At 39.4% G+C, this 26,112-nt stretch overlaps 1 protein-coding gene across 3 annotated transcripts in view; it reads right to left on the bottom strand.

The window, feature by feature from the left end:
- RALGAPA2 (Ral GTPase activating protein catalytic subunit alpha 2) overlaps positions 1-26,112 on the bottom strand; it is a 132,745-nt gene that overhangs the window by 60,104 nt on the left and 46,529 nt on the right. For all 3 annotated transcript variants that reach the window (XM_053461337.1, XM_053461338.1, XM_053461339.1), the window contains 14 exons: positions 25,799-25,975; positions 22,626-22,819; positions 21,951-22,049; positions 21,661-21,816; positions 12,947-13,075; positions 10,664-10,792; positions 10,207-10,265; positions 9,984-10,092; positions 7,491-7,601; positions 6,086-6,154; positions 4,695-4,832; positions 3,893-4,073; positions 2,365-3,136; positions 1,866-1,937 (listed from right to left, as the gene is read on the bottom strand). In XM_053461337.1, coding sequence (XP_053317312.1) covers positions 1,866-1,937; positions 2,365-3,136; positions 3,893-4,073; positions 4,695-4,832; positions 6,086-6,154; positions 7,491-7,601; positions 9,984-10,092; positions 10,207-10,265; positions 10,664-10,792; positions 12,947-13,075; positions 21,661-21,816; positions 21,951-22,049; positions 22,626-22,819; positions 25,799-25,975 — 2,395 coding nt within the window. The remainder of the gene's footprint in view (positions 1-1,865; positions 1,938-2,364; positions 3,137-3,892; positions 4,074-4,694; positions 4,833-6,085; positions 6,155-7,490; positions 7,602-9,983; positions 10,093-10,206; positions 10,266-10,663; positions 10,793-12,946; positions 13,076-21,660; positions 21,817-21,950; positions 22,050-22,625; positions 22,820-25,798; positions 25,976-26,112) is intronic.

Genomic DNA, 26,112 nt, shown 5'->3' with positions numbered 1-26,112 from the left:
CCCATTTCTAAGTCACAAAATCGCCCTCTATTATTTTGCCCCCTCCCCCTAAAAAAGTTAATAAAAATACCTATAAAAACAAATATGTAAGCATCAAAAATCACTAACAGACCTACAAATTAAATCATTAAATAGTTGAGCATGCCAATCAATTAAAAAAAAAAAAAAAAAAAAAAAAAAGGTTGACATGCTAAACAGCACACAAAGATATTATAAGTATTATTTGTGCTATTTCATCCTAACTTCATTTTTGGAGGATAAATATACGTACCGGCAAGACCGATCAAACCAAATCAAAACTGGAAAAAGCATCACAAACCGAGGTTAAAATTACTAATCAGGAAGGGAAAATGTTACAGATGCCAAAAACACACCTTTCTTACTTAATAACTTGCAGACAATGTGAATACAAAAAGATGAAGGAGCAGGGTCCATTCATTATTATATATTTGTGTTTACTTGTAATTTTGTTCTCTCTTTTACTGTACCCACGCAAATTACATATATTTTTTTCCAGGAGAAAAGGGGCTTTCAAATCATATAATTTACTATATAAAAAAATATGGTAAAAAATATGAAAAAATCTTCTAAATAAATTTCCTTAGTTTAAAAAAACAACAACAATGTTTTATTATAATCTCTTTTTTTCAAATCTGGTCATCCTGCACCAATATCCTATTTGGGACATCTTTGAAGCAGCCCAATTCAGTTACCACCATCAAACCATATATGTTTGAAAACTAAAACACCAGGCTATCTAATTTAAATTGGAGATCGATCACACGGCACCACTACAAATTGCAGCGACACCATCTGAGCAAAGAAAGCAATCGTTGGCTGCTTTCTATGATCATTTAATCCCATGACGTGTGAGGCATGTCTATTGTCATCACCTTTTTTTCCGTGACCTGCCTGGCACGTCAATTGTTGTGAGTACAAAACAAAAATAAAAAAAGAACTTGCTTGACGTAGAATTTGCAACCATGCTGCAGAAGCTGTCATCCTCCTCCATGATCTGAAATTTCTTACCAGTGAGCGGTTGTTTGAAGTAGAGCCCTGGGCGGGACTGCTTTTTTAATCTCGCTCCCGCTGATTTGTTGTCCAATCCCACCCGCTCCCGCAATGTGTGTGTTCCACTCCTGCCCGCTCCCACCACATTTGTGGTCAATCCCGCCCCGCTCCTGCCACAAATCACGCCCACCTCCTTACCTGAACTGCAGATTTCCCGCGCAGTCCCGCAAGGCTGCCTTCGAGTTGCTCCCTCATAGCGTCTCTTCTCTTGCTCCGCCCAGGAACAGAGCGGAGTCACGGGAAGTGATGTCACATCAGGTGACTCCGCTTTGTTCCTGGGGGGAGCAAGAGAAGAGACGCTATGAGGGAGCAACTCGAAGGCAGCCTTGCGGGACTGCGCAGGATTACCACGACCCGCAGGTACAGCGTCTGACCGCCTGCAACACCAGCAAGACTGTCCGCAAGTATTTTGGCGGGACCTGCCTCCCAATGCAGTCCTCTAGTTTGAAGCAGTCAATCAGTGGCAGGAAAGTGTTCTCATTGAAATCAATCAGAGGACTTTCCACACATTCACACGGGGGTCTAAACAGTCCCCTGCACGCAGCCTTCCCCTAGCCTGTGCCGGATCTGACAGGAGGTAAGTAAAGCATATGCAGGGAGATGTGTTCAACCGAATACATCTCGTGCAGGGCATTTAGTTAAGGGGTGTGAAAAGAGACATAACCCCCCCATGCATTTGTTAAACAAACATTTAAAGTGGTCACAAAAGATATATCATAAGCATTACAGTGTATATGGTGGCTGCAGCGAACCTTTAACAGTATATGTTGCAAAAGGGAACGGATTTAACTTACCACTGCCGTGAATCCAAATTCTTAAGCTCCCGTAACAGCTTGGAGTTTTTCTTTAACAAGTGAAAGTTTTTCCTACAAAAAGAAGTTTCAATTAATTTTAGAAAAAGGCAATATAGGATGGCTTTTAAAGGAAGATTCAAGGTAACCAAAAATAAAAACATTGCCATACAAATACTTTGTAACTGTTACAATAATGCATGGAGAAACATAACAAATGCATGTATAACAATGCTTAATAAATGTGCATATGTTGGGCAATGCTTTACTTGATTGCAGTGCAGAATGTATCTTCCAATTTATTGTACAATAAATCTAAATATTAAAATATAAAAAGTAAAATATTAAATATGGAAAAAACAGGAATGTCTTGATTACATCATGTTTAAAAAGATTATTGCCCATTTGTTATGTGAAGTTCTTTGCTCTGTTTGTGAACGTGCATCTGACTTCCACTACACTGACTGTTAAAAAGGTGAAGATGGATGTCAATATGACGTACCTTCTCTCCCAGGAGTTCATCCCTAAGTCATTTAACAGAAGCCTACAGAAATAAAATGCTGCTTGAGGCTCAGCCGTGCTGGGTGCTTCCTGACATGCTACTTTTACACTGGGATCAAAGTCGCATCTTTGGATGTGTTCTGCCTCATAGGCACTTTGTCTTGCAATTGCTAAAATGATCGATTCCTCTTGCTCACGGCTCATGCCGACGGGAGGCAACGCAGGCTCGTTCAGTTTTAGGTCTGCATGAAGTAGGCACTCTGGGCTTATGTTCCCAAGCCTTTCAAGCAGTGTATCGAGAGCATCCAGTTCTCCATCTCCATCCACTATATCAAGTTGAGACAGACTTGGCTTTTCATGATGTTGATATTGAGCATAGGCTCTTCTTTCCTTCTTGGCTACTGGGTGGCATTCTAAAGGTCCATACATGATGCCAGCATCCCAAGAATACTTCCCTGAGATATCTCTAACAATTATCCTGACATCGCCAGGCACACCTGATGAATCCCTGCCAGGGGTACTTTCTGCAGGGATTTGCAGGTAAGATATAAGTGCACTGTCATTGAAGACAAATAGCTGCAAATTGGGGCTTCTAAACACATCATTTGAAAGCTCAGATGCCTCCACGTAAGGGTTATCTTGGTTTTCATTAATTAAGCTGTGCAAGACGGCCGGGCCTCCGCTAAGAGGGTAATGGCCCAAATGGTTAATAAGCTGTGCCATGACCATACGAGCAGTCAAAGGTATAAGTTCCAAGTTTCTTCGTTTCTTTTCTAAACAGGTACAAATGCAATAGAAGAAGGAAAAAAAATGAATGGTTTATTGCTTTGGCCTCTAACAAGAGCTCTTGTCACTCTACCATATGAATATTCTGCATGATGTTTAGGGGCTGAGCACTAATATCATTATGATTATAAATAATAACAATAATATTGTTTTATATGCCCGTTTCTTGTCTCTCTGTGTCCTGCAGAGTCTTCTACATAAAACACATGGAAACCATAACTATGAGAAGCTAGTTTACCCCAATCAATGCCTGGTGATGTTGCCTTACTGCCACCAGAAAACTAAATGTGCCTCTAGATGAAATGCTGCATTTCAATCTTAAGGCACAAATCAGTGAAGCTATCAGTTTGATTACCCCTTTAAAAACGGAATGTAACAGATTATAAACATTATCTCTCAAACATTTAACACTTGATCTGGTCTGTGATGGTGGTTTAGCATCACTGATTCAAAAGAACACTATAATGATAAACTGGTATCATGTTATTTAAACCTTAAATAGATTGTGTTATTACATTTTTAAACTTATGCAGTTCTAACTGCAAGGTATAGAAGTAAGTAGAAAAGTTTCATAAGAAGCTATCTTATTAACACACTACACCACTAATAAGGTCAAGCCCAAACAATTAATTAAAAATGTTTCATGATTGTGTCCCTATATGAATTATATTTGAATTATTTAACAATGCTTCATTGGAGAGAACTATTTCAAAACCTTAAGGTGAGGATGAGGGATTACTCACCTTCTGCCACAGTAAGAAGATTGCCCAAATCAGAAGAGAAGATCAGTGGCGGCTCTGTATTCCTTACAGTTCCCAGGGGCAGAAATGGATCATAATCCATTGATGAGAGATCAGCCAGGCTGAGTATGTACTGACTTTGCTGAGTATATGTATTTGAGCCACATACACAGCAGTGCAAAACCTTGAATTAACAAGCACATGCATTAAAGTGGGTAACAAGAATAACTGACCTACATTCCTCACTACAAATTAGCTTTCTCTTGGTTTCTTAGGTCTGGTCACTGGCCACCTTCACATGCAAAGGGGGGCTTTAGGCACAGCATGTGTGCACACATTACTCATCAGCAAAGGAACAGCTACCTTATACAAAGAACATGTAATGTTGGTATAATATATATTGTATATTATATAACTGTAAATTGATAATTTGGTTTCACCAACAACCATCTTCCTTTTTTCTTTAATACTTCACAAAAATGTGAAACCAAATTATTAAACCACTTGGCCCTTTGCAATCACAATCAGAGTCCCTACTTTAGATTCACCAATACTACCATTTTCTTATTATGCATTTAGAATCAGATTTTGGTGCATTTATTATAATGCCAGTTTAAGGTATGGAACATCACTTGTATTGCAGTTATTGGTCTAAACATCTAAATACCCAACTGCATGCATGTAAAAATGTTTAAAAAAGTAAGAAAGATTTATTTAACGTCAGGCAAACTAATTTAAATACCTGCTAGTGTGAAAAGCTGATCATGGTGACAGCAACCCTACAGATCGTCACATACATACATACCCTGTATATATAGTCAAGGAGGGAAGGTTTTGTTATATGAGGCTCTTCGAGGGCAGATGTAGATATTGGCTCTAGTAAGATCTTCAGAGGGAGAGTCATGCACCAATCCAACAGGCAAAGTAATAGGGAGACTATAAACTAGAAACAAAGCACACTGTTAGCACATATGCATTTTATAGATCTAAGTTTGTGATTGATCCCAAGCAAGTCTAGTGATATCACAAACACCAGAAGTCTACTCTTTGTGTACCTTTGCTGCTCTTTAAATAGCTGAAGAGAAAAAAGTTGGAAAAACCAAAAGCTCATGGAATATTGCGGAAAGGCTGATAAATGCGGATAGTAAATCAGATCTTAAATAAGCAGTCATTAAAACCCTTCTACTACATTATGGTGTTATATGCAACCATTATACAACCTGGATAATTACGGAAATAAGGAATTATGGTTGGTGATGTTTTTCCCCTGCTAATACTCTCTGGTTGCTATGGGAGATAACACACAAAAAAACATAACTTGCTTTACTCTTTTCTAAAGGGTACAGTCTGGAATAAACACACCCTGGCAAAGAGCAAAGGTTTATGATTATACAAGCATTGTTCCCCTAGCTTTTCTCTATTCTCCAACAAATTGAAAAATCAGGTCTGTTGTATGTCAGAGAATGGACAGCAAATGTCAGTTCGGCTTCAAGTGGGAATGCAGAAGTGAATATTTCCTAAATATAGCCTTTTGTCCTTATTCCAGACATCAGCAAAATGGCAGGCAATAGAAATACCAGAAGTGTGGACTGATCCGTACTGCACAGACAAAATGGCCTTTCTTACAGAAAATGGGCATTTTTGTTCTAGTCTGAAAACGTTTAAGTACATATATATATATATATATATATATATATATATATATATATATATGAATGAAAGAAAACAGACGCCTGCAAACAAGTACTTGCAAAACGCCATTTAAAAAAAAAAAAAAAAAAAAAAAGCAAGCTGTCTAGTTTTAATACTAATTATGTGTCCTCCACAATAATCATTCTCACCTTGTCAAACTTTTTTTTTTCATTTTCTTCTACTGTTACTTAGAGGGATAAGTGGTTATGGGAAATGCTTAGGTTAAAGGACATAGTTACCCATAGGAATTCACATTGAACAAGCTTTAAAATGTTGGTCCTTACAGGGAGTTTTATTTTTATTTTTTCAAATAACGTTTGTTGGATTAACTTTTATTAATGTTGTTTGACGTGGATCTCAGCCAATCAGCTAGATGCTGACAGGGAGTCCTTCTTTCACTGCTCCTGGATTTTATTCCATGAGTTTCTCGTATTGGAACCACCGTGGCGATGCGATAATTTTCGGCTTTCTCATTGAAAACAAACCCCAGTTAACTATGATTACCTTTTTATCAGTCTCCACCGAGGAATTCTCTGCACTAGGCAAAAGGAATGAAATGGTGGCCACCAGAATCTAGACAACGGATAGATAAAATGCAGATGAGTTCTACAATCATGTCCAAGCATTTACTTAATTAATCATGCTAACTAAAACAACTAATGTTTTCTCTAAAAGATACAGCAAATTATTGGCGAGTATTGATTGTGCTGGTAGAGTGTTTCTTCATTGAGACATGTCGCTGGAATATTTAGTTAGCTAAGTTTGCTCATTAGTGAAGCAGGTAGTTGGTCTAAGTGTAGGAGGCTGCTCCGTATATCAGGAAGGTGGCAGACATCATTAATGTGCACTCTGGAGGGTTCTGTGCTCACTTGACATCACTTCAAAAGCACACGATGGAGTTCAGTGGGCATAAGAACCCAACATTATTGAGGCATGAAGAATGCATACAGCAGAGGTCCTTTAATCATAGACTGTCAGTCAAGGGTCTCTGTGGTGTGAAGTGAGTCTGGTTAGCGAGTATAAAGAAAGGTATTTCTCTTGGATGAGTACACCCAGATTTCATAGATGTGCTTTGTATTGTGTGCATTTATTTGAAAAAGATCTTACCATCTTCATAATCTACTGACAACTATGAGAAAACCTCAGCTGGTATATATTCCACTTTGAAAGTAACCGTAACACCTAGATTTTTTACATAGAATCTTAGAATTCATGTTTTCTTCATTTATCTCACATTGATTCACAGAAATCATCTAGAGTTTCATCTAGAAAATATACTCATTTGGGCTCCCAGCAACTACTACCCATCAGCAGGGAGCACTAAAGGGGCTAAGGCACATTACTTAGAGACTAGGGGACTGGCATGGGATTAGGTACAGGGGAATGACAAATTGCTCTACTGGGCAGTCAAGACCTCTGTGTGCCACTGCTAAATGGGCCAGTTACAAGGAAGATGATTGCTCCAACAGGCCCATTTACACCATGGAGGATTGTGCTGAGCCGGCATGGTCTCTGCAATATGCGGTGCCTGGCTATGTCCGCCTTTAAGAGAAAGATGAAAGAGAAAGATGGCGTAGCTGTGGGGAAAGTAGATGCCACGGGTATGCCGATTCGGGTCAAGCCAAGAACAGGGCAAGTACATCTCTGAGTGGCGTTTTATATACAAATCAGTGTCACTTTAGGAGATAGGATGAGGCAATCGGGCTGCATGCCAATTCACATGAAGACATGGCAATTTCAGTGTTAAACATTTCTGACAAACTTGGCACCTACATAACCATAAAAACATTCAGTTAAGAATTTAAATACAACCTCTGACCTTTCATTTGGAGCACTGGAGTGAGTAGAGGCAACAATAACAATAAACGAGTAGGGGTAACATGCATATCTGGCCCTTTTGACTACATACTTCTGTGATCTTCCGGGAGAGCGGGAAGTCTGTGCTCTGAAGCTCTTTCCAGTAGGAGACCAAAAGCTGCAGGACGTCGCAGGCCACGTGAGCAACGGTTTTGTTCGGAAACTGGAGGGAAAAAAATGACATGTGACTTATCGAGGAAACACAGAGGCTGATAACACAAGCAAAGGGCTCTGCCGACATACTAACACACACATTATATATATTCTTAGTGGATTTCACCGAGGAACTGTGTGAACCCTAATGGGGTTTTATCCGTTAGTACGCCATCCTTAATGTTCCTTAAGACGAAACATTTTTCTTAACAACTTATAAATAAATCTAAATTATTTGTACTTAAACATGTCATTAAAGTCTAAATTTAAAATGCTACAAACATAAGACATATTTTTAATAAGGTCTGTTCAAAAGCATAATGATATTACAGATATCAGACATCTACTGGAAGGAAAGCACATTTTTAGCTGTCATAAGCTCCAGAAAAAATAAATAAAAAAGAAAAAGAAGACTCTTATCTAGAAGCTGCATAGAGAACATAATAAGAAATCAGCACAAAACTGAATGCGCTAAACAGAAACCTGTGAAAGATAAACCAATCGGAAATCATAAAGAAAACAGCATTAAAAGTGTCCGTTTCAATGTCATTGTTTTATATATATTGCTGGATGTTTGAAAATAATGAAGCAAGCGGATCACAGCATTACAGACATACAGAACAGTGCACGTGGGTTAAAGGGAATTTAGCGTAATGTTATTGCTGGCTGCCGTGCACGTGGGACAGAGGTTAAAGCCGGTATCTGTCCATGGTGCTGAACTGCAAGAAACCGAGCGACTATGAGCAGAAAAGCCTGTTAGCAAAAGGGACAAGACTATTGAAGCAGCGACACACTACTTTCCTACACTATTACAGGATTCTGCGCTAATCCGGTTAGCGATAAGGGTTAAGTCTGCACTGCTGGGCTTAGCTGTATTATCACTATGTCTTTGGTAAGAGAACCAGGGATTATTTTACCAGAGCAGGTAACGATGAACTAAACAAAGAGAAAAGCACAATTTTCACTTCATTAAAGTGGAATGTTTATCACAATGCAGGAGGTTTTCAAACTGTCCATTTCTGACCCCTGCAGAGTCGTGGATACAATTCTTTAGAGCAGTTTCATATAAACGTCCTTCTCTTGTAGAATCTGAGGCATACATTAGGAGACATTTTATCATCTGGTGCCCATCCGATGACCTGAGTAGCATAGGCTAAATGGAAACACTTATAAGAGTGTATTGTACCGAAAGAATTTTTTCTCACCAAAAGTTAGGAATCTGTGTATTCCTCCTATAGGTTATGAACAGGTTAAATGCTGAATAAAACGAACACTGCATTTTTCCTTTTTTTTTAATAAATCACACATAAATGAGTTCATCTTTTCATGATTGTCTCATGCCCTTCAAATGCTAAGTAACACAGAAAAAAAATGATTCAGCCACACATTCTTTTGTGTTTAATGGTGCTTCTGTTCTATTGAGAGGAGTTCTCATTAGGAAATCGCTACATGTGTAGATGTGAAGCTGGATCCACTCTTACACGGAAAACAAGCGAACAAAAGACAGCTGCTTGTATAAGCTTTTTTTTTTTTTGTCCACCATCCAAAAGTAACCCAACACCCAGCCAGTCGTCATTAATTCAGAGTCGGGTAATCCAGGGAAGCGATTTATTCCTAAAGAGGTGTGGCGTGTATGGAGGAACGAGCCAAGAGTTCAATCCTCTTCTCCTCTACTGATAGAGGAAAATTATCATCACTAGTCTTTTTATTTGTCTGAAAGCATCGCTTCCTTGCAAGGATTAGCACACAGGGCATTCTCTATTAATTATACATGAAGCCAATACACTATAGAGCGAGGGAGTCACTTGGTTGAGGCTTACAGCCATTAGATGGCACAAGGTTAAGGAAAGTCTGACCAACTATGATCACTAAAACCATGTACTGGTAGCAGATAATAAAAACACCCTTAAAACCTTTTCAACCAAGCAGTTGGTTTGGTGCTTTAAAATGTACTGTTTGGGGCATGTTCACTAAATAGGAAGTTTGCTGGAGGATTGAACATTTCAACTCCATGGTATCACTGTGCATTATGAAGGTCTAACTCCAGTAAGCTTCTCCCATAAAAAAGGGGTAAATCTGGCCCTGTATAGTGTGTAGTAAATCAGCGCGTAGACTTTACGTATGCATTAAGCAGGAGAATCTCACTGGGGTTTGATCTTCATAATAGTGAAATCAGTGAGCTGACTGTATCTTTTCCATGTTATTATAGTCTTTTTTGGCAAATATATGTTTAACAAGACCAGTCAGTGCGTATTCAACATTTTGTTAGCCATATCGTTTGGGACACTGCATTACTGGGTTACTTGCCTCTCACACGCTGATAATTATTTCTCCAGAACAGTTTGGTTTACTTAATCTTGATTAAGATAGACCGGTTACAAAAAGGAGGTACCTTCAACGTTACTCCAATGACATTGATGGCATCTTTTATCCGAGGATGATTTGTGTTCTCTACAAGTTCTTCACAGATCCAAACTCCAAGACAACATACAGCAATACACCTGAAGACAAAACAAAAATCAGGGTGACTAATTTTGCTGAGAAAACATTGATCGTTCTGCTATGGAGAAGTTGTAATGTAACTCCTTATAACTATAGATTTGTAAGCAGCTCACCTGGCTGCTTCGCTGGGCTCGTTCCTGGCAGTCTTCAACAAAATATTCACTAAGATGGCCTACAAAATCAAGGAACATTGATATAAAGCCTAAAAATGTAACACATGACCTGCAATGCGAGGTCTTAAGTGGTTATTGTATGAAGAATGTAATTATAAACCGCTATTTTCTATAATGTTAAAACAAAGGCATTGGTCAGAATCAGAAAACAGCGATTACACTCTGAAAGGGTCTAAAGAATTTATTTTACCAGCTGGTTGCGGGTAAATGTAGGTGCTTTTAATTAATGAAACATACTTGGTTATCTGGCCTAGACTTCAAAAGACATTGATAAAGGTTATTAGAAGCCTTTGCAAGATGTCTGCCGTGTACAAAAATTATCAGCACCCAGTCTGATTTGGCTACAAAAGTTAAAAGTTTCCCCATTGGCTTTCTTCTGTAAAAGCACATATCATACCTTGATGTCTTCATGTTCTGTAAGGATCTCACTAGTTCCCTGGGACGGCTCTAGTAAAGGTAGGTCCTTATAAATGTTTGGAAAGCAAATGATAGATCCGAGGATGACCTGTGCTTCCAACCGGGGAGCCTGGGATGGGAGGATGGGGAAAATATGTGCATATGCAAAGATTATTACGAAATGTCAATCTATAAAAAGGTAACTTCCGCATCAACTGGGATAGAGTTTTTATAATAATGTGTCACATCAAGTGATTTAAATGACCATTCAATCTTTTTCACTTAATGCACAGCAGTAATATGACTCAAGATGGACTTCTATTTTTTAAATTACAACCAAAAATAACATAATAAAATATAACGGAACTCGGGTTTTGGTGATCTCACACCGCCAAAGGCTAACGTTTGAGGACAGACATGAAGAGGAGACCACCGATGTTAAAGTGACTCTGTGGCTTGCTCTATGAATGTTGGCCCACGTAACAGGTATCAGAGGCTCCTACAAAAATATTCTTCTACCAGAAAACACACCCTAGGCTATAGGATCTTAAACATACGAGGGAGACTCGTCAAGTATAGTTAAATCCATAACTTTCACGAACAAAGCAAATAAGAGCAAAATACAAATCTCACCTCCCGAGTTAAAGAGGTCAGAGCTGTTAAACGGGAATGATTTGGGGATCGAGGTGGTTTTACATGCTCAAAGATATTTACTTCCAATCAGACTAGCACTGAATTGATTTTATTTCCTGTTAGCCATTTCTCTAATAATTATTTCTGCTGTGTGGGAGAACGGGCAAGTGCCTGAGATGACACTGGCTGATTACAAGTGCTACTTATGTTGGGAATTATTCTTCCCATGAGACACAATTAACCTTTCCTTGGTCTACAAGATTTTTTTTTTTTGTTCCAATACCCACATTTGATTACCTCATGTTATTCTTATATTATTCTGACAGTAATGGCGAGAGACAGCATAGCTAACCTAAGTGGAAAAGACCAGCTAAAAATAGTGATGCTTACAGATGCCGACAGATTTTTTTCCTCTTTTGTTTCCGTGTGTGTGTGTGTGGGGGGGAGTTGGAGAGAGCACTGCAATTGAGTGTCCAGGGTCATAATAATGTATATCGTAAAGAGCTGTGGACAACGTTATCACAAGTCTCAAGAAAGACAGATGAGAAAACAAAGTTATGCCCTGCTATACTAGTTTACATTTTTGCCCTTGATAATGCAGAGCGATACCAGCCAGTTACAGCTTTCAACTGCGGGCCAGTCAAGTTCCTCCACACCAAACCCATCCAGCCATCCAAACTGTTTCCACAACATTGGAAGCATAGCATTGTCCAAAACATCTTGGTATGTTCCCTTCAGCACATCAAGACATTTTGCTTCCACCTTTGTGGGAAGTTTGAGGAAGGCTCTTTTCTATTCCAGTATGACTGTGTCCCAGCGCACAAAGCAATGTCCATAAAGACATAGTTGGATGAGGTTGGTGTGGAAGAGCCTTGACCTCAACTTTAGGATGAACTGGAACGAAGGTTGCGAGCCAGACCTTCTCGTTCAACATCAGTTCCTGACCTCACAAATGATCTACCGGGTGAATGGGGGGAAAAATCCCTCTAAAACGCTCCACAATCTTGTGGAAAGCCTTCCCAGAAGAGTGGAAGCTGTTATAGCATATATAATATATATATATATATATATATATATATATATATATATATATATATACATATATATATATATATACACACACACACACACACACACACATTATATATACATACACACACACACACACACACACACACACACACACACACACACACAGACTTTGGAGGGGGAGTAAGAATTGAAAGCTTAGTTACCGACTGTATATCTCTTTGTATAATTTCTCTATAAACCTTATACGTCTTCTGGAAACACGTCTTGGCAATACTAGACGCAGTACAATAGCACCTTTCTAAACCTTGAAATTTTCAATTCCCGTTTATTGAACAAAGTTAATGAGACTGTGAAACCAAAGTCTCTACTTTTAGTGCCACAATATCAACGAGGATATGATTTCTTAAACTTGGGTTCTTTGATGAAACACCTCTGCAATAGCAGTGTGTCATCCTATACTACAATTTCACACATCAGCTGCCCCAGTATCTTTCCCTGGAGAGCAGTCTCACGTTGCACTAATGAGTCAACACCTGTTAGGAGTGGAGATATCTGAGCCTTGTTAGCCGCAGTGCTCTCCCCTGACATGGTACAAGCTGATGAGCATTGTCATACTCACCTCGAACATGTCTGTACTCAGGACTCTGGCTGCCGCTGTCATAAAGTCCCCGATCAGCATTGTGAATCCAGGTAAACCAAGAAAGAAGAAACTGGACGAGCAGTGCCTTATGATCGTATTCAAAATATCCTGCAAAAGAACAAGTAGAATGCTTACAGAGCTCTGAGGAACGTCAACCGAGCTCCAAAACCCATGGCCTCCTTATAAAGAAACACTACCCCTTCTTTTGTTTCAACGTGATGCAAAGCAGGGACATCTAGTTTAACATATTATGATGAAATTTAACACTCGCAAAGAGTTATCTATCCACGAAGAACCTCATCATGACTGTGGAAAAAAATTATAAAGAAAAAAATAAATAAAATGAGTTAAAAGTCTCCAAAGTCACCCCCACCCCCATAGAAAGCTTTATCCCAAAAGTAGCACATACTAAAAATGCAAATCTAAGTAAACTGCCTCAAAGAATAAACTATGACCATAAAATATACAGTCCCAGTGACACAAAGATAAGCGCTAAGTTAATGCTGAGCCCTGATTGTTATGGCAGCAGAGACCACCACTGCTCCTTAAGGGATTAACCAGATAACAGGGTTACCGCGACTGTCTTTAAATTACCATGAAAATGGGACTTGAACGAAAACATCATGTCACTAATCACAATAAATTATTAAACGCACCAAGTTGTCATTGCCATTATATGTGAAAAGAAAAGAAAAAAGCTTGAGCCCATCAAGGAAACTACTTAATTCACACGAACAAAGATGCACACTTAGCAATGCAAGCGCTACAAAGTTGGGCCAATTTACGAAAACTGCGTTTTCTAAATAAAACCTACCTTACATAAAACGGATAATGCAAACGGAAAACGCGGACTAAACAATCTGTTGAGCCTGTTTTAATTACAGCCTAATTTGGTACAATAAATGAGATCGCAAAACCTAGACACATGCTAATTGGGGACAAACAAAAAGGGCTGTGCTTGGGTCAAGCAATTATAGAAAATTACTTTTGGTAGGCATAACTACAATAGGAGAAGCCTGCGCCACATTAAAGGGGCTTCCACGGCTTTACTTTATTGCAATGATTAAAGTAACGAGTATCGTTTAGAGGGGTTCACTATCACTAAACCAACCAGGCGCTCATACGGATATAACCTTTTATTTACATAGCGCCAACAATTTACACAGTGCTTCTTACAATACATATATTTAAGAGGTATGACAAAACTGGAACGGAGAGACTAAGACAAACCGATACATTAGGTAAAGAGGGCTCCGCTCAGGAGCTCGCACTCTAGAGGGAATACAAATTACATTATATATATATAATTTCAATGAGGATTTAATCAGCGCCTATCCAGCTCCTTGTGACAAATGGCGCCACGCATCAGACAGAACATTTACGGCTTTCCTCTTGGAGATCTCGACAGCCGCTTAAAAGGAAAGTCGCTTGGATGCACCGTTCTATTTCTGACATCTCAACAGATTGCATTTTCCACTCTGCAAACAGGCTGCCGCAATGCTTCTCCCGGGTTAATGTGTAAACTGCTTTTAATCACTTCCTTTGATACATGCTGAAGTCAATATCAACGAGAGCAAACACTCTGAGAGCGAGCAGATGGGAGCTGGGACTCATAAACCGTGCGCGGAGCTGCCCCGCTGGAACAAAAGATCCACCTTTTTCATAATTAAGGGTTTGATTAATGCGGGGGGCTCCCCACGACACACCTGTAATTAGCGCTACAGCTAGGTATTGTACGGAGGTCTCGCCTCTGGACTTCAGGCAGCGACGTGTACAGCGGCAGATGGGAGTACGTCTCTGTTGACATATGCTACAATAAAAAGCTTCAGAAAAACCCGGCCAAAGACGGGCGCAGAATGTAGCATATCTGAAGATTAATAACACAAACAGCTACGCTGTTAAGTTTGCAGCGCTTGCTTTTTCTTCCATCTGTTGCTCTTGGGATACACACATGGACAGCTTTAAAAAACATAACTAAAAGTTGAAGGGAAATAAAACAATACACAGACAGCTGTTCATCTAAAAAGGAGTGGGGAGCAAGGAGCTTGCGTTAAGGGTGTGTGGGACAAGCCCAGAGTTGTGTTAAAGGGGCATCAGTATGGAAAAATATGGGTACAATAATAGAAAACAAATGGAAGATGGATCTCATCAAACACTAATCTCCTCCGGCCTTGGTCTTTCTAGCAGATGCTTATACACTTTTGATAAGTACAGTACAGCTTTTCCATAAAGTTTCCATCAGCTGTCTGAACATACTGCAGGTGGCATCCTACCCGCTACTGGCAAACAGATCGGATAATCTGGGAACCCCTACAGGAGAATCATCAGCTCTGTTTAGCAAAACGTTGGACAGGTGCTGTAAGATGAGATCCCTATATATATATATATATTACATCACGTAGAAATTTAGGTTTAAATAAAAAAAAATAAAAAAAATAAAAAAAAGTCCAACCCCATTGTTGACTCAGAAGAGGGCCAAACACTGACATGAAATGGAGTCCCAATTGTGCCCCCAAAAGGGAAAATATTCCTGCATGACTCCAAATTTGCCCCCTGTCCCTCCCTCACCTAAATGTTGTGCACAAGACGCATTCAGCCGAATACATTTCCATGCATTTATTCATCTCCAGTCGTTTCCAGCACTGACTCTGGTGAACGTTGCATGCAAGGTCTGTTGAGACACCACTGTGTACGTTTAAAGTCTTTCTTGCAACTGATTGGCGTCTTGAACTTCAGTGCTTTTTCTTTTTGTTTTGGAAGAATGCATGTTAAAGTACTCACAGAGGGTTAGGGTTACTTTGAAGTACTTAAACATGCATTCTTCTACAGTAGGGATGTCAGGGACATTAGACTGTCCCTTTAAAGAATCACTAGTGAGGCTGTGGATCTCAAGGAAAATTAAGTCCAGGAAGAATTCTAAGTTCGAGATAAACAAAGGCAAATTCATATTAGGGAAACAGTGTGGATTTCAGAAGGTTAATCACATCAGTGCGACACTACAAAGAAAAGGCTGTCCCTCAAATCAACACCCAGACCAGTGAGAAGCTGCAGAAAGGCCTCCATTCTTTTTGATAGATGTACAGCGTTCCATGTCTGGAAGTAGACTCGGTATAACACTAGTCTGAATGGAAGGGTAGAGTGAAAGAAGCCATAAGCCAAACCGAATCATAGTGGATCGATGAGAGCAACATAGAGCTTTGTGGCCATAACTCAAAGTGCTGTACATGACGCAAACCTAGCACTGTCCACGGCTCTGTAGAGCGAAGTATGGAAGTGAGGAAGCCTCTCACCAGCATGCCAAGAAAATCAACTTTCAGCATGATAACAAAGACAAGCACAAGGCCAACGCAACACTGGAATGGCTGAAGAAGAAAAATATGGGCTGCATGTTTAGGCAAGCATCATACTTCATTTTATTTTTAAAATAAAATTGTATAAAAAAAAAACCCAAAAAACACACAAAATGTGGTACCATTTTTAATTCCGTAACATAACAGAACTTGTTAGGTAAGTCTCGATACTATTGTAGGGCATTGTAGTAACAAGGACTTCAGGAAGAAATTTGGGAAGTTACACAGGGGTTTAGAAGGGCCATAACACGTATGGTATATGCTTTCTACGGTAGTCTGTATAGAATTCTTGGAGAAGGACCGCATTAATGTGACATCCCTATTCCTGCACTGCATGTAGAACCAAGTAAGAAAATAAGTGTGGCCAGAACACTGCTTAATTGTGTTCTCCAAATGGGCCCTCCTGTCAGGTCTCCTCTGTTGACACTTCACTTTAATGTTTGCTGTGTTAGTTCTTCAGCTAAAGCCATCCTGGACATTTGAAAGCACTGATTGAAGGTGAACGGCCACCATCCCACCTTTTATTGCAGTTACATTTATTAAAACTGTCTCCAACTTGTTGTATTCTCTCGCTTATCTCCACCTACACATAATCTTATCACGATACAAGTGACCATTTTGTTTACGCAAATACGGTGGTCACACACGCTGATCGGCGTCTATATACACACCTTAAACAAATAACACCTTATGCTCATGGTTTGTACACAACGTCGAGCTTCATACTTTTGCCCCAAAACGAGAAGACTTTCTCGAGTAGCATGGGACAAAGGTTTCTTTATTTCTGCGTCGAGTTTATTTTGATGGCGCTGAAGGAACTGATGACTTCTTCTTAAATGGGTGGTGAGAATCCAAGCGGTAAGAACATATGCCATTTATCAGTAGGCTTGTAAACGCGAGACGGGGAGAGGGGTGTGCAATCACGCAATCCAAATAGAAGCTTTGCTTAGCAGAATCCAAAGTGCAGGTTTTTTAAAACACAAACGGCATTCAACAGCGTGCCGCCTGGTAAATGAATCACTTTAATTGAATGCTACTGTATGTACACAGTGCCTGGAAAAACACAGCCAATGAGGGCGAGCATATGGTGACGGCAATAGAAATTGGTTTACTCATTTGGAGCGACGTTGTCTCCGCAGCGCTTTCATAATTGACCTTTAAAGCGATAAATGTGTAAAATAATTTTGTTTATTATTGGCTCCAAAGCTTTCGACAATTACGCAGGATGAAACGGTAAGAAAAGGAAGGGTTCGTTCTGGAAGCATTTCCATTGTTTGCATAATTGCACGGCTATAATTTCGTTCTTGTGTTGTTATGGAAAGGTATTAAAAAAAAAAAAAAGGCAAAGGGGGGGGCGGCGGGGAGAACTATTGTGAACCATTTTCAATTCAAAATGAAGTTCTGTGGTGTCAGAAATAGGAAAGGCCCCCTACATACGCTAGTTTCAAATGATTAACTTGCTAGATGAAATTAATTTAACCCCTCTCGGCACTGGGCAATCTGTTTATTTAGTTTTTTTTATTATTATTATTATTTTTTTAACAGGGTAAAAAAACGGCAAAGAGGAATTTAATAAGACACGAGATTTCCAAATGATCAACAAGGATACCAACAGCAGTCCGGAAAACAGGAGGGAAAAAGGTCAAATGGAAATAAATATGTACGTACAAAGCTATTTTTAACCTGACATTTTTGTGGAGAAAATAAAAAAAATATATATGATTGGAGCCATGTAACCAAATAGGTCTTCAATCTGTTTCGCAGAATTGAGGTGGATATTCATTAACCCTTTTCCATGCCAAGGCTTTTTGCCACTTTAAACACGTCAGTTAATCTAGATTAAACCACTTTGCCGCGTTTGAGGTACTCACACAAATTATACTTCCTTTTTTCCCAGAAAAATTAGAGCTTTTTTGGAAACCATAGATCAACACAAAAAAATATTGTGAGAGCTAGTATGTAAAAAAACATACTAAAATAAAAATAATGTTATAGGTCCAGCAACATCCCTTGATTACAGACATACCCCACATGCAGTTATTTTTCATGCTCTAGAGGGTGACATCCATCCCTTACATAGTACCCTATAATGGGGTATTTTTAATACCTCTGGCTTAAGGGGTTTGAGGGTGGTGAATGGGGGCGGGAGGTTATAATTTTTATGTGTAGGGCTAGGGCAATGGGAAGTCAGGGCTTTTTTTTTTTCTATCTTTCTATCTCATACATCTTGTGCATGCCAGTGATGTCACAATGACACTGAACTCACCATATTGTTTATTTTCTTTTATATGTCATAAAATGTATTTTTTTATTATTATTTTTTACCTTTTTCTCTTTGTGGGAAGAGGGAGAAACATTGTTTTTCACTCTTTTCCCCCCAATTTCCCCTGCACTGATCAGAATCTGCATGATGAGCCAGCTGAGGAGCATTAGGACATCCCAGCTGGATTTCTCCTCCCCCGAAGAGCTAAAATGCATTCCACCAGGAAAGAGAACATGAATTCCCTTCCCCAAAATACTACATGATCATCCCTCTCCATTAAGTTCTCCTCTACCGTTAAGTTGCTAATCAGCCTACGTAAGGGAGGAATAAGGAGAAAGAAAGAACGTCAGGCCAGGAAACCACTTGGAAAATTCTGACTTTGGCACAGGCTGCTACCCTGTAAAAGAAGGTATGTTTTCAGACACATAAACTAGCAGATCTGTATCTAGCTATCATTACCAAATTGAATTCACTACACAATGCTAAAATATTCTAATCAAGGCTATTAAACTGCATACGTGAATGTTCCCATAATGAAACTACATCTAGACAGAGAAAATAAATGTTATTAAGCCGTAATGCTAATAACCAATGATTGGCTGCATTTAAGTACACATAACACAATGGCGTGTATCAGAGCTTTGTAACTACAACTCCCAGTCTGCTGCTGGATTAAAAGTTCTATGGTTTTCTGCATCATCTGTAACCAGCACCCTTGCAGAGAATTATATATGTCTATTTTAGCTCCCTAAGCTGTGATAGTAGTGAACACTGGCATTGCATCCAGGCAGAGGTGATTGAACACCGCAAAGCCCAAAAGCTTAGCTCACATTTTTCAATATACCCGGCACATGGTATCACGGTATCGACACATGTCCAACCTACAGCTACCTAGATGGTGCCCATGATTTGGGGGAACCAAGTGGAACACCAAAAAGAACAAAAAAATCCCTACGGCACGCATATGTGGACAAACACATTAAAAGCACCGTGGAAATGCCTAACTCAACACTCCGCATGGTTTCCCCAATCGGTCTAAGTGAAACAGTAGCCGCATTTGCAGCGTGATTAGAATATTTACGTATTCTTGCCCCAGCCTTTATGCACTTAATCTCCATATCATAAAGGACGTAAAAAAATGCAAAACATCTGCTGCTGTTGCCCCAAAAGCAATAAACATGTCGTGGTTAACCTTTGAAGAAGACCTTTTCTCATCTGCATAGTACTTTCATACATATCAGCTTACGCTGCCTCCATATTGAAGACTACTCAAGACATGCCTGCTGAAGCCTAATTGCACTTTGCTGGAACTACGGCCATCTGCTACGCAGGACATTCTTCTAGTCCCCCCCTTCCAAGGTTTTACAAAATGATCCATTCAGCATTCCGAAATATCCTAATGGATATCCGCGTTAACCCTTCAAGGCTTAGTGCTTTGAACACGGCTTCCATTGCTAACATGGGAAGCATCAGAAGATTTATTACTATTCACCTTCAGGCCACCAAAGAATGTTTTCATAGAATAAGAAAAAAATATATAAAAAATAAGTAATGGATTTTAAATGTGACCCCCTATATAAAAGGTAAATGTCTACTTATTTTTTCTCTTTGCCAAAAAGATTTATTCGTATAATTACTAGCACTCTTTATTTTGAAAAAAGGAAAAAAATTCTAAAACATAATTACAAGGAAAATGTGAATGTTATTGTGGCCTGCAAACCATTAATAGCAAAAATAAAATTTGTTTTCCAAAAAATTACAAAAGATAAAAAAAAAAGATGAATAAGCCTACAGGGAAAAAAATGTACTCAATGAAAAAGCCTTTAGAATATAAATCTATTGAAGTCTACACATTTAGTTTGGATATACGTTATTTTTAAATGACACAGACTGTAGTTTTTTTTGTTTTTTTATCCCATTAATTCCGGAAGGTAACCGCACCGCATAGAAGTAGAGAGGCACGCATAGTAAGTCATTGTTCATTAGGGAAGATCAAAGGCGCGCTCGCTTATAAAACCCATCTGATTGCTAGACATCATCATGATAAAGAGTGGTGTACAAGTAGTGTACAAGTCTCCCTTATTCTTCATTTATTGTGTAGATGGGTCGGATCATCAGCACGAGGAAAAAGGAGAACAGATAATAACCTGTTAGACGGTCCACTCCATTACAACATACAAGAACCTAAATAATGGTTAACCCTTTATGCACCAGGCTGTCCTTTTGCAGTGCGATGCTTGTCTTATTTTCAATTAAATATGTAAAATATATGTGAACAGAGAATTCATACATGCCCGCAGAAGTATAGTCTGCATCTTCTGCCAGGGTTACTAAGTGTGAAATGTGCAGAATGGCCTGTCCTATGATGACAGGGTTTCAAAAGGAAAGTAACATGTCACTGCGGGTCATATACTTTAGATATGGCATAAACTGTTGTGCTTGGCACTCTGTAACTTTTGTCCATCTGGTCCATTCCTCTGCCCCAGTTATTAATGAAATGGCTAATTACGGTGGACATCAGGATATCGGCATTATATGTGTTGGTACATTGACCACCATTAATTGTACTAGAAGGCTACCAAAAGCAAACATGCGTTATATCTACGGACGCGTAAGTGGCATTGCTCGTATTAAGATCACAACAGAACTGGGAGGTTTACGAGGCGTGGTCTACAGTGCCACCTAGTGGTAAATAGCGACAATCACTCGGCAGCCTCCTCAATAGTGTCAATCTGCAGTAGTTGAACTCACGGTAATAGACACATTTTTGTTAGTAACAATTATCATTATAATGGAATAATGGCTAATGAAGTGTTTGGGGAAACAGACCACATTAAAACACTAATGAAACAGGGCAAAAAAAAAAAAAAAGGCTGGAGACATACTCAGTCAAAGCACGTATTATCGAAATCTATTCCAGCTCTTAATGGAATGTATAGTGCAATCAGCAGATGATGACTGCACCACTTTAACCCCACCGCACAAATAACTCTATAGATATCTCTCCCGTACCCTGGAAATACATGTCCTGTGTTAGCATGAAAATATATAGCAATGTAAAACAACACAACAAAACCTACTTGATCTTCGTGATTTAATCCAGTGTGCATTACATGGTAAAAATGAACAAGGACATCGGAGTTTGGTAGGACATCTTGACGTCTCGTCATCATACCGCAGATCAGCTTATACGCTTGCAGCTTGCCCTCTTTGTATTCGTTCGGCAAAGTTGTGGCCTGTATATATACATATATATATATATATATGTATAAAACAACATTAAAGTGGTGGAAAAGCAGGCAGTTTAGAAAGACTGCACATTTGTTTTACATTTACGCAACATGATCCTATACATTTATAGTGAACTCACCTGGAAAAGCCACGAGGCAAACATCCTGAGAGGCGGAATCAGAATGGGAGGTGGAGGAGAAGACTGGTTATCCAGACTTATGGACAAGTTATCTCTGATCTGTATTAAAAAAAAAAAAAGTGTGCATTTTTGAGATGAAAGTTTAAATAATCAAAACACAGAAGTTATGTTTGTCTTTCAGTCTCTCAAAATGTACTTCATCAATATATTCTATTCTATGCATTATCCCTACACTAGTCCATAAATGCAGTTATATACATATATATACATATATATATATATATATGTATACACACACACACACATACATACACACACACACATACATACACACACACAAATATATACACACACAGTTTGACAAACTAAAGGGAAGGAAACGTGTACTGTTGATTTCGGTAAACAGCACCATTTCCCCTCCGCTTAGATTTATATGTATAGTGAGAAATAAATATTCAGTTCTAGGGATTAATAACTATCATAAAACTGCTGACAGGTGCAGGCGGACATGGAGAACATAAGTGGTTTCCAGCAATAAGCAATTTGGAAGGGGTTATCATAATGTAGCCCAACCAACAGCTTGGACATCGTCCTCCCCAATGCGGACCATAAAACCAACTAAAGCCAAATGAACAGTTTGTTTGTTTTTCATTAAAACGAGACAAAAGCCCATACCTTTGCTAATTTAAACCACAGCTCATACAGATAGCCAAAAACCTTGGCATGGATTTTGGCCGACTTGATGTTGTTGACATCGCCAAGAATTCCCAAGATTCTCCTCCACAATACGGCTGCCGAATCTGGATGCCAACCGGTTAGATTTCCACCAGAAATGATACTGCCATTCCCAGCAAGGCACTCACTGCTATCTGGAAAAGACAGTAAATAAAACAAAGATTATTGTCATATCGCAAGGGAGAAATGATAGCTTCTATGTAATACACTGCATATGTGTTTCCAGTATTACAAGAAGCTCAACTACCAAACTACCAGTACAAAACCAGTTATAAACCCCCCAAAGAACAGCCCATGCTCAACCTCTGAGTACCTCAATAGGACACAGAAGCACCTACAAGTTGGGGTGGGCTTCCCAGTGGGACACTATGTTGTCCAGCATTCACTGGGAGATGACTTGATCAAAGTTGTTCTCTGAACGAGGTGGGGTGCCCCACATCAACAGTGAAATACTCTTTTATGATGAGGGTATATCTGATGTCAGCAGGGGCTTTGGAAATACTCATTCTCTCAATCCCCTGTGCCGTAAGGTGAGTGGCAACTGAGTATACCGTCTGCCAAATCTCAAAAAAATAATAATTATTATAATTATAAAATAAATGTATTGTTTATTTAAATGCTATTTTTTGAAATCCATTTTAAAACATCCAAGAGATTGTGCTTCCATCTTATTTACAAGCCATCGGTGTAGTCTGCATTGGCACTGTGCCGACCCCCTGCAAACTGTTATTTTATTTTTTAGGTATGTACACTTTTCAAGTGGTTTTGCTGCCATCAGAAGGGGCCTGGGCAATGAGCTGCGGTCAGGTCCGTTTTATGAATCAAATATTTACAATATATTTCATTCTGATTTCCCTAGCCAAAATGTAAACAAATCACTCAATGTGTGGATTTTATTTGCAGTATGCAAGACCGATGGCTTCTATGTAGAGCGGGAGCCAAGAGGAATTACCAGTGATAAGTGTTATTTTAAACGCCATGCACTCTTGCCAAGGAAATAACAATTAAATGAATCCCGTTAAGAAATAATGGCGCGATCGGCTAAACACCAGCATTCCTAGCACCTGTTCCTCCACCTTATAGCTTTCCTTTAATGAGCGTCTCTGACCGGCAGCTGCAGGGTGAATGAAGCCGTCTATCTAAAGGCCCCATCTCAGATCTAGCGCATGAAAGAGGACCATGTGAATAAAAGTAAGCACTATTCATCTCACAAGTTACAGCAACAGAATACGTTAGGTGGTAGAGGGCAGAGATAACAACATCTCTGTCAACAGTGTTGTTGTATGCGTTAAGCTGCTACCGCCGCCGAGGGGAGAGGAGAGGAGGGGAGGGGAGAGGAAAGGAGAGGAGGGGGAGTGTACATGTATGAACACCTGCTTGCAGCTGCCGCCTTTCTGTCAGTGAGCGAGTTATGACTCTGGGCAAAGCCGACTGTACCTTCAAAGCGTGACTACAATGCACTTGGAAAGAGTAAAGGCAGCTGGACAGGACCTAGTGTTCATTATTTGCCGTTCCTACACCGGCATCACAAAACGCTCTTTTGTGAGACCGGGTCCGTCTGCTTTCCGGCACTACACAAGTCAAAAGCACATGTACGACAAGACACAATAACAACATTCCTTCTAGTTATTTAAATGAATCAGCTTCAGGAGATTGGAAACGGAAAGTCTATTAGCGAAAGCCTTTGCTTTTCCAGATTCCCCTAAAATTGAGAGTTTATACAATTTATTACCAAAGAGGCACACTACACTTAAAACACACATAGATGTGGAATTATTTTGCCAAAATTATTTGTGCAACACTTATGTGTTTTGTTTTAGGTTTCTTGATGACAAAGGTTATCTAAACCTCAAATTATAAATTTTCATACAAAAGCTTGTGTTTCTCCTCCTACTTACATTTTATTTATATAGCGGCAGCTGCAGAGCTACTACAATAGGGGAGAATAAAAATAACACTATACAAAATTGAGAACATTAAAATATACTGGTGTAGTAAGAGAAGACAGCTCCGCTCTTCTGAGATTTCAATATATTAGACGATTGAGGGAACGAGACAGAAGGCAAAAAATGCTGACTGATCTGCTAAAGAATAAATTGGTTCTTTCTGAACAAATACCCACCATTTATATACTGAACACACCGACGATATTGTGAGAGAAAATGATCCATACAAAACAATCATAAGCTGTTATAGTAAATGCATATTTCACAACACAGAAAATGTAAATGGCACAGGTAGGATGTTTAGGGGGGGCACAGGCAGGCTGTTTATGGGGGCAGAGGTGGCACAGGCAGGCTGTTTAGGGGGCCAGAGGTGGCACAGGCAGGCTGTTTAGGGGGGCAGAGGTGGCACAGGAAGGATGTTGAGGAGGGGCAGAGGTGGCACAGGCAGGATGTTGAGGAGGGGCAGCGGCCCCGATAGGAGTTATGCTGTAGCACCATCAATGTCTGGCTCAATATATAGTGATGGGAGATACGCTTCTACGATACCTGTTCAGTAACTGTTTATTAAAAAAAATTTATCAACTGGAAATTTTTTTCCAGTTGATATACAGTTTAGAAATTTGTGAAATAAATATTCTTGCCAACATTAATGTTTTTGTAGGTGGGTTGAGGGGTTGCCACATATAGGATCAGCCCCGAGTGTCAAATACTCTAAGTAGGTCCCTGACGGGGGGTATATGTGTAGGACTCTGGTGATCAGCAGGCATACTAACTATGTAGCTTTTGCTAGGCACTCTTAATGTCAACTTTTTGTGACCAAAGCCTATTAATATAATAGCTACTCATCACTACCATAAGCTTACGTTATTACCAGAAACACAGCTTAATAAAGAGATATTTTTTCGTTGTAATAAAGACTGTTTTAGGAAACAGTGAATAGACTAAAAATATAAATAAATACTGGAAGCTAAGTTTATATTTCCTTGTTAAGAGACTGAACTAGACACCTAAGTGCTTTCACAGAGTATGACTGTCACAAGAGGGCAGAATCCAGATGACTTAAGACTACATTCAATTTATACCTTTAGGGACAAAACATTTTCATTTGCAGACCATGAAAAGAATGAGTATTGCCGTCGTATGATACCGTATGAGAATATTAAATACCTGTGAGAGGGGTAGCATCACACGGACTAAGCTGCAGCCATTGCCTTGTATCGTGATCAAAGGCTACATCTGTCGGTGTGTTGACATCAGAGTCTTCTTCGCAGTTTTGCCACGGCATGAGATAGATCTCTGAATCTCGGCTGTATCCATTGGCCACATCACTGCTAATGCTTTCAACTGCAAGAAGTAAAATGCCAACCATCAATGAAAATGCAGTTGTAGAGTTCTATATACTAAATATATACTCCCCTGGGTTTCTGGCCGGTACGAGAGACAATGCTCGCACTGTGCGACCAACACACAGGTAAGCAGCC

Source organism: Spea bombifrons, chromosome 3 (assembly GCF_027358695.1).
Source record: "Spea bombifrons isolate aSpeBom1 chromosome 3, aSpeBom1.2.pri, whole genome shotgun sequence".
Classification (NCBI taxonomy): Eukaryota; Metazoa; Chordata; class Amphibia; order Anura; family Pelobatidae; genus Spea; species Spea bombifrons.
Note: the sequence above shows the minus strand (reverse complement) of the source record. Positions and strands in the feature narration are given on the sequence as shown.